The sequence below is a fragment of the Eimeria acervulina genome, genomic scaffold, assembly GCF_000499425.1.
Source record: "Eimeria acervulina Houghton genomic scaffold, Eah_scaff1276, whole genome shotgun sequence".
Classification (NCBI taxonomy): Eukaryota; Apicomplexa; class Conoidasida; order Eucoccidiorida; family Eimeriidae; genus Eimeria; species Eimeria acervulina.
In genome coordinates, this window is record NW_013549313.1 from 1 (window position 1) to 9,119 (window position 9,119).

Sequence of the window (9,119 nt, forward strand, 5' to 3'; positions counted from 1 at the left end):
AATATATTATTATTATTATTACTATTATTATTATCTCACTTCTCTGCATGCATCTATCTGATGTGCCGTATGATGTTAGGTTATTATTACAAACTAATCTGCTCTTTATGCTGTAACATCATCAAGAGTGAAACCCTGCATGCATGCATGCATGCATGCATGCATGCAGAGTGATAGAGATATACTTATGCTGTTGTTCCTTTAAGACAGACGCCTGGCTGTATGCTGTAGGGGCATCTTCAAAGCCTGAAGCACATTCAAAAGCTTTCTTATTAATAAAGCGTATCGTCAGCTGTCTAGACAGCTGACAACTCTATTGCGCAGACGCGAAATGTCTTCGTACCTTTTAGCTAACAAAGAAAAAAACAAAAGGCGCACCCTCTAATGCACCTTCCAAAAAAAAGCGGCAGCAAACCAGCTCGCTAGCTAGCTAGCTAGGCAGCTAGCTAGCTAGCTAGGCAACTAGCTAGCTAGCTAGGCAGCAAGCTAGCCAGCTAGCTGCATGGCAGATGACCTGCCACGGAGCAGCCTGATAGGCTCGGCAGCAGCTTATTTGTTGTTTCGCTTTTAGTGAAGCTTATTCAGCTGGGTATAGCTAGACAGCTAGCTAGCTAAGGAGCACGCTGGCTAGCTAGCTAGCTAGCTAGCGAGCTAGCTAGCATGCTCTTCGCTAGCTCCTCATAAGTCTAGAGTTATGCCCCAGTAGCCGCATGAGCAAACGCTTCAATGTAGCGATCAAGTGCCGCCTCAGTATTATCTGCTGCTGCGTGCAGCAGCTGAGCGCAAGCAGCAGCTGCCTTCAGCAGCAATCCCTGAAGAGGCAGCGGCGCCCAACCCAAGGAGACAGAGAAAGCCCCGTTGCTGCTAATCAAAGTAATTAAACCTTTACAGCAAACAGCTTTAGCTGTGGTGCGACACTCTTGTCGGAGTTCAGGGCCTCCCAGCACAAGCAGCAGCAGCAGCAGCAGCAACGAGAGCAGCAGCAGCAGCAAACACCAACGAAAATACCGCCGCTTCGCAACCCTGACCGATGGTCCCTGTACAATGCTGCTGCAAGCAGCTCCACTGCTGCTGCTGCTGCTGCTGCTGCTGCTGCTGCAGTTATCCCTTGGGCTGATGCTGTCGCCTTTGCTGCTGCTGTCTGCTGCAGCAGCGTCTACTGCAGCAGCAACAGCATTGGGCTGCTGCATGCGCATTCTGGGTTGATTGCATTTGCTGCTGCAGCTCAAGACAGCCGCCTCCGACAGTTCCTCTTGGAGTGTCTTTTGCCGGTTCTGCTGCTGCAGCTGCAGTTGCTGCTGCTGTTGCTGCTGTTGCTGCTGCTGCTGCGACTGCACACCACTACCGCTTGCATGCAGCGAGGGCTGAAGAGAAATATCTAAACTCTGACTGAGGCGGCGGCTACTCCATCTAACGGCAGCACCAGAAGGAGGCTCTGCTGCAGGGGGCATCGCAGCAGCAGCTGCTGGTTCAGCAGCTGAGACAGCAGCATCAGCATCAGCAGCAGCAGCAGCAGCAGCAGCAGAATCACACCATGTTGCAAGCGAGCTACGCCGTAGCGAAGGGATGATGGGCCCCAAACTGCATCTCCTCTCATTCCCTCGCAGGCGAATGCCGAAGCCCCTCTTGCTGCTGCTGCTGCTGCTGCTGCTGCTGCTGCTGCTGCTGCCCTCTTTCTTGTTGTTGCATTCATCCGGAAGCGTAGGCTGACTACTGCTGCTGCTGCCGCTGCTGCTGCTGCTGCTGCTGGTCGCTGAGTGGTTCCCTGCCTGTGCAGCTGAAGTCCGGAGGTGGGCTTTGAGTGCTGAGACTTCTCGGTGCAGCCTGAAGGTAATGCAGCAGCAAGTTAGCAGCAGCACAGATGCAGCAGCAACATAAGAACGGCATGCGTGCTTCTGCTGCTTCTGCTTCTGCTGCTGTTGCTGCAGCGGCTATGTTTCTGCTGCTTCTGCTGCTGCTGCTGCAGCTGCTGCGCCTGTTGCTGCGACTGCTGCTGGCCTTTGTCTATTTATGAAGCATGCATTTTGATTATTAAAAGCATTAACCTGTCTCTCTCCTCCATCACTTCATCTAATCTCCTGTTCAACTCCGCTGTCTCCTCCAGCAAACGCTCAGACACAGAGCCGCCCAACCCCTCACCCCACGCCTGGCGGCTTCTCGACCCCTGCAGCAGCAGCAGCAGCAGCAGCAGCAGCAGCAGCAGTAGCAGCATCAGGAGTAAGAGCAGCGGTAGCAACAGCAGCAGCAGTACAAACAGCAGCACTAGCAGAAGCAATAGCAGCAACAGCGGGAGTAAGCGCAGCAGCAACAGCAGCAGGAGGCTCTATTACAAGAAGTGAATTGGAGGGGTTGAAGCGGGCCTTGCAGCAACCACTAAACCTGCAGCAGCACTCACCTCTGCAGCTGTTGCTTGGTGAAGTTTGCGGGATTGCTGCTCTGCTGCATCAAGCTGCTGCTGCTGCTGCTGCAGAGTCTGAGCGGCACACAAGTAGACACAACAGCAGACAGTACTTCTGCTCCTGCTGCCAGCATTGGGCCCCCCTACTGCTGTTGGGAAGTGTGTTGCTGCTGTGTCTGCTCTTCTTCTTGCTGTCGCTGCTAATGCTGTTGCTGCTGCTGCTGCTGCTGCTGCTGTTGCTGCTGCTGCACCTCTTCAAGGGTGAGGATTCTATTTCTCTGGGCGTTTAGGCGAAGTCCCCATTGCTGAGCGTTTGCATGCATCTGAAGGATCCAAACACAATACAAGAGCGCAGGTCTGCTGCTGCTTCTGCTGCTGTTGCTGCTACAGCTGCTGCTGCTGCTGCTGCTGCTGAGAAGAGATTGTCAGCTTACCTGGTCGCGAGTCCGCTGCAGCAGCTCTTCCTTTTGCTGCAGCAAGGACCCCGTGAGGTAGAGAAGAGACAGCTGAAAGTCAACCATTGCTGCAAACTCTGCTGCGCTGCTGCTGCTGATGCTGCTGCTGCTGCTGCTGACGTCCCTGCTGCTGCTGCTCCAGCTGTCTGCTGCTTCCGATTGGGCCCCCCCTGCGTCTGCCTGTTTAAATGCTGCATGAACTGCGCGTACACCCGAAGTCAAGAAGAAGACAAAACAAAGACAGAGTGCAAACAAACAAAGACAAGCCATGAGAGCTGTTCCAACGTACATAGCAGCAGCAGCAGCAGTAGGAGTAGCAGCAGCAGCAGCAGCAGCAGTAGGAGTAGCAGCAGCAGCAGCAGCAGAAGCAGCAGCAGCAGCAGCAGCAGAAGCAGCAGCAGCAGCAGCAGCAGCAGCAGCAGCAGCAGATGTTCCTCTAGGAAGCCAGAGAGGAGAAGAAAGAGAGAAGCAGCAAGAGAGAGAGGCCGGCAGCAGCAGCAAGACAAACGAGAGAGACACAGAGACAGCAGCAGATCGCACTTGCAGCAAATGCTCTCCGTTTGCTCTCCATAACAAATGCCTCGAAGTTCCGCGGGTCAAATGCATATTCCCAGCTGCCCATTGGATCTGCAGCAGCAGCAGCAGCAGCAGCAGCAGCAGCAGCAGCACCTGCTGCTGCTGCTGCTGGGGCTCCTGCTGCTGCTGAAGTGCTCGCCCCCTCCTCAGGTACATCGCCAGCGCCTTCCTGCTGCTGCAGCAAAAGCCTTGCAAACGCGGCAGAACCAGGGGCTAGCCACAGCAGCTTCTGCTGCTGCTGCTGCTGCTGCTGCCGCTGCAGTGGTCTGTGTGCTTCTGGCTGCAGCAGAGAGTTTGAGCGACAGAATGAAGGCCCCAGGAGACGGGGATTAAGAAGCTCCGGTAGCAGTGGGTTCAACCTGGACCCATCTTGCTGCTGCAACAGCAGCAGCTGCTGCTGCTGCTCCTCCTCCTGCTGCTGCTCGTCTTGTCTATCTAATTCCCCTTGCTGCTGCTGCTGATTCTGCTGCTGCTGCTTCTCTTGAGGCCCCAGCTTGCTGCCATCTAAACACAGAACCGGCGTCACTCTGGCGGTTGGCGAGGAAAAGCTGCTGCTGCTGCTGCTGCTGCTGCTGTTGCTGCTGTTGCTGGTGCTGCTGAGTCTCAGCCCCTCCTTGGCCCTGGTTGTAGCCCGTCGGATGTCTTCAAAGGCAGCAGCTGCTGCAGCAGCAGAAGCAGCAACTGTTAATGCACCAGGCGTGATGTTCTGCGTTGATGGCGCCCCAGTGAATAGATGGATGCTGCTGCTGCTGCTGCTGCTGCTGCGGCCCAATGCAGGGTCGCTGCTGCTGCTGCTATCCGTAGGGCTGCTGTTGTTGCTGCTGCTGCTGGTGTTGCTGGTGTTGCTGCTGTTGCCTGCACCATTGCCGCTGTTGATCGCTAGTTTGCTGCTAGGGACGGCATCAGAGGTGCTGCTGCTGTTGTTGCAAGGGCTGCAGCTGTTGCTGCTGCTGCAGAATGAAGAAGGGGTAGGAGCAGCCGTATCTGCTGCTCCTAGCGGATCCCCAGCAGCATCAGCAGCAGCAGCACCTGCTGCTGCTGCTGCAGCAGCTGTTGCAGTTGGGTCTAGACATAGGGCCCCTCCACGACCCCACCGCTTCTTCATACTGCCCATGAGGGAGGCAGAACCCCCCCAGAAATATTGCCGTTCGTTGGTTGCTGCTGCAGCATCAGCAACAGCTGCGCTGCTCCTGCTGCTGCTCCACCGGCTGCTGCTGCTGTTGCTGCTGCTGCTGCGGCTGTAATGGCAGCCAGTCAAACAAGAGCTGACGCTGCTGCTGCTGCTCGTGCTGCTGCTGCTGTTGTGAATGGTGACGCTACTGCTAACGCTGCTGCTCCCGCTGTTTCAATGGACCTACTTTCTGAAGATGGCGCTTTTGCTGCTGCTGCCTTCACCGCTTCAGCTGCTGCTGCTGCTGCTGCTGCTGCGGTTGCCCTGGTTTCAGTGGTGCAGCACGTGCAGCGCGTTCCCAGCCAACGTGAAGAGTTGAGGAGAAAAGTTTTCAATATTTTCAATGTTTAAACTGCTGCTTTAAGTTGTGGGGTGTCGGTGGACCTTTGAGGTGTCTGGCCAGGTGAATGGGAGGTGCCGCTCCTCGTCTGCAGCCTTCTGTTTATTATTTTAGACTATTTCTGGGTTTTAATCAATTAATATTCAATGCCAATTGAAATAAATCTTGTAAAATACAACGAAAAACAAAGAATGATACCTCAAGAAAGTAGGGGCCCGAGCCACCTGTTAGCGGCTGCTGCTGTGCTGTGTTGCAGCTTGTTGTTTGTCTTCTGTTTGTTTTTACCTTTCTCAATACATCTTCTATGATGCAGTGGAAGTATTTGACATCTAAACACCCCTGTGTGCACAGTTATCTATCCCTGCTGCTGCTGCTTCTACTGCTGCTGCTGCTGCTGCTGCTGCTGCTGCTGGCCTTGTTGCTGTTCCTCTTTTGTTGCCGAAGCTGCGGTTGTTTCGCTTGCTGTGCGGATGCTGTCCACATGGGGCATTTCCCTGTTGTTGCTGCTGCTTCTCTTGCTGCTCATTGGGCTGCTTCCTCAGCGTTGCTGCTTCGGTGTTGCTGTTGTTGTTTTGGTGCGAGATGCACAGCTGTTGCTGTTGCAGCTAAAAGCCCCTATCTACAGCACTGGCAGACACTCCTCGCATTGTCTGTTGCTGCTACAGTTCGGGGGTCTGTATCTGTTGCTGCTGCTGCTGCTACTGGTTCTGCTGCAATGTGTGTGCTTCCCTATCAGAGAGGTTGTGCAACACAGGAGGCCGAACCCCCTCAGTTGGTGGCCTTTGCCTCCTTTGACCATCTCTGGAGAAGGGGAGCGCCTTGAACAATCTGAATGCCTTCCAGCGATTGCCAGCAGCAACTGCTGTTCCTCTCAACAGCAATAACAGCAGCAACATCACGGCGGTGCCGGCGCCGTTAGCCCAGCGGGCTGTGAATGAAAACGGTAGAAGATATTAAGCTTGTGCGCATTAAGCCATCAAAAGGTCTCCTCAGGTCGCATTAGGGAGCAAAGATGCCTTATACATAAAAATAATAAACAGGGCCTTTCTGCAGCATATCAGGGAGAGAGACAAGAAAGACAACCGAAATCGCAAACGAGAAGGAAGCAGGATCGGGAACAAATTCCTCTGTTATTTGCATCTATGGTGAATTTTGTGCTCTGCTTCATCTGCGGGTTTATGAAATAGAAAAACGGTGAAATGCCACAAATACACAAAACGGCAAGACACCCTGGAGTTTAAGAAGGCAGAACCATGCCCTGATACACTGCATGCACTGAGAGCCCCCTGAGTTTTTAGGGAGTGCATTCCTCCCCCCAAAAGAAAATATAGTGTAAGCCTCAGCAGAATACCAACATCTATGCAAGCGAAAGGCAGCGTTCACGCCAGCCCAGAAAGATTGAAAAAGTTGAAGTGCTGGTGGCGGCGTCGAGATATCCATAAGTAGGGAAAGAAGCGGAAAACTCAGCAAAGCTGGATTGCACGTAGATAATAGGATATGAGCGGCCTTGTACGCGCGACAGTACTACTGTCAACAAAAGCTGGCAGGTAGCTTTCTGAGAAGGAGCTGTAAGCTACCTCTTAATAAGTGCATCTGAGAACCTTTTATTCAGCTGTGCCCGCTTCTGCACTCTCTGAGGTGTTAACTGGACCAAATGCCTAAAACTGTTATCTTCATGAGATCATCACGACGGAGTGCAAGCAGCTCTCTGCCGTTTGTGGCGGCGCCTATGCACTGCGTGCAAGCGTTCTCGCTCGTTTCTGTTGGGGGTACTGATTCAAATATTGCCGTAGAAGATGTTCGGTTAGTCTCTCTAGCTTTCGGAGTGCCAGATTCGCCCTGCTTCCATATGTTCCCCATCCTTTTCTTTCTCTGGGCGAGACTACCAGTCCTATCGTTTACCGCACGAGTGCTTTTTGTGCTGGTCATTGGCAAACCCGTTGCCTTCCTTTTTGGCTAGGGCAGCAGAAGTAGCGTTTACCTGTCTTTGAGATGTAACTACCGTATGCTCTAGGCAAGTTCCACCTTATTGCGTTTTAGATCCCTCTCCACGACCCTGCTACTTGCGGATTGCCCCAATAGGAAGGTTGTTTAGAGAACTTACGTTCTATGAACCATTGATATAAAACCACTGAATTGGCTGTTGGATTTCTGCTCGACAGGGATTGATATTCCTCGAAGAAGAGCCATATTGGTCATTTCCCTTGGATGAGTTTCCTTAACTCTGCATGGAAACTTCAGGAAGGCGGTATAGTTTGAATGCTCTCCGGGAAATTCGTACCCGCGGTTTGGGATAGCCACCATTGCCGTGCCTTTCGTTTCAATGAAGAGGATGTTAATGGCAACTTTAGCTCTTCAAGTGCGATTCAGAGAGGAAATTACACCTCGAAGAAATGAAAAAATCCCTTCGCTTCCCAAACATCGCGAGGAGCGTCATATTTAGTCTATTGGCAGAAGTGAAAGCATCCTCTACGAATCGTATTGACGGTGACTCTGTTGTCTGGTGGATAAGCTGTGGATGCTGCCCTCTAACGAACGTGACGACGATCCCAGAGTTAAGTCTTCCACTCCCCAGCTGGCATATCCTGGTCATTCTCTACTATTTGACCGGGTTGAATCCACTGTGCTGTGGGAGAACTCTGGAGTTCTCTCAGGCAAGCCTGAAGTGGTGGTCCGTGTCTGTTCTCCTGAGCCATGCGGTGCTACCAAGTGTATCGACAATCTTCAACCTTTGCAGATGACCGTCTTCAGCTGCAGTAAGGATAAATCACTTAAAGAGAGAGTTCCCAAGAAGCATTTGACCTCTCTCTTTCAGCCTCCATGTTTCCTTATCGAAGATGTGCAAATCTCTGGAAATGAGATGAAGGGGAGTCCGCTTCTCACAAGTTGCAATGCAGTGTGCAACTCCTTCTGCAAGGCACCTCCTGACGCAAGCATGCCCTAACGCCTTTTTGATGCATGCGATGACACTGTAGAGAATTGTTAACTGTTTACTTCTCCCTTCATAGTCAGCCTGCCTGCATGCCAATAGATATGCATATACCAACTTCATATAGAACACGCCTGACAGTGGATGTAAGCAAAATGCTCTATTAGCAACAGCTTTCGACAGCCATGTGGGGTTTCAACATTTTGCAGCCTTACAACCCAACGTATTCGTTTATTATCATTTATTGTTGTTGATTGACTATTATGAAGTCACAGACAGGCAGGAAAGGTGAAATAAAGCTGCGCTGTGTGTGAGCGATATTTGAGTCGAAAATTCCTGTACTTCTTTTAAAACAATTTAACTCCTCATTATTAATAATAGAAATAAGAAAGAATTCAAAGTAGCACAGCTCAACCACAACAGCACTCCCGTTGCATGCGGTCACCGCCTGTGTCGGAGTCCGCTGGTCATCATTTTGTTGGCAGCTTCCACTACAATGCATGCTTAATATCGATTGAAATATTCTTTTCTATGTTTTTCTTATAAATTAATTCCCACTCCTCCCTCGTTGCTGTCGTCTTCTGCAGCCAGCCACTGCAGCTCCGTGCCGTTTGACTAGATTTCGTGCAAATCTGTCACTCTATTTCGTGTTTTCCTTTCGATCTGTTCGTCTTTGAGTCTAAACACTTCATCGGGAAACTGTATATACACTGCAGAGATCGATCCTCCATAATGCTGCGGTGGCGCCTCCTCTGGAGGCGTGTTGCTCGTGCGCGTTTCCGACATTGACTGAGGGCAATAACTCTAAGACTGAAGATATACATATGTATATATACTCCGCACGCAAATCTGCCGATATATATGTATATATATAAATATACATATATGTGTATATACACTCAAATAACACCGTCTGTATCTATATAATATATATACATATATATTTTATGGACAAATAGCGCCCCATATATATATATATATATATATGTATATCACTGCATATATATATGTATAACACCGCATATATATATATACATATACATATAACACTTCTACATACAGTTCACACGTAACAGCGCGCATACATGCGCACTCCACATGTAACGCTTCACAGGTATATACACTCCACATATAGGACAGCAAGTGCATATACACCCCGCATGAAACATCGATGTAGATGGTTGTGGTGGAACACACAGAGCATCAGATGCTGTGCATATCTCGCAGGTTGAATCTGTCTTTGCAGTGTA

General features: G+C 50.9%; 1 protein-coding gene across 1 annotated transcript; it reads right to left on the bottom strand.

The window, feature by feature from the left end:
• Positions 1 to 692: 692 nt before the first annotated feature.
• EAH_00057920 (hypothetical protein, conserved) lies at positions 693 to 4,534 on the bottom strand (the record flags this gene model as incomplete). Its single annotated transcript, XM_013393692.1, has 6 exons — positions 693 to 812; positions 1,029 to 1,824; positions 2,046 to 2,164; positions 2,396 to 2,473; positions 2,833 to 3,053; positions 3,394 to 4,534. The coding sequence occupies 6 exons, from the start codon at positions 4,532 to 4,534 to the stop codon at positions 693 to 695; spliced, it is 2,475 nt and encodes an 824-aa protein (XP_013249146.1).
• Between the last annotated feature and the right edge of the window lie 4,585 nt (positions 4,535 to 9,119).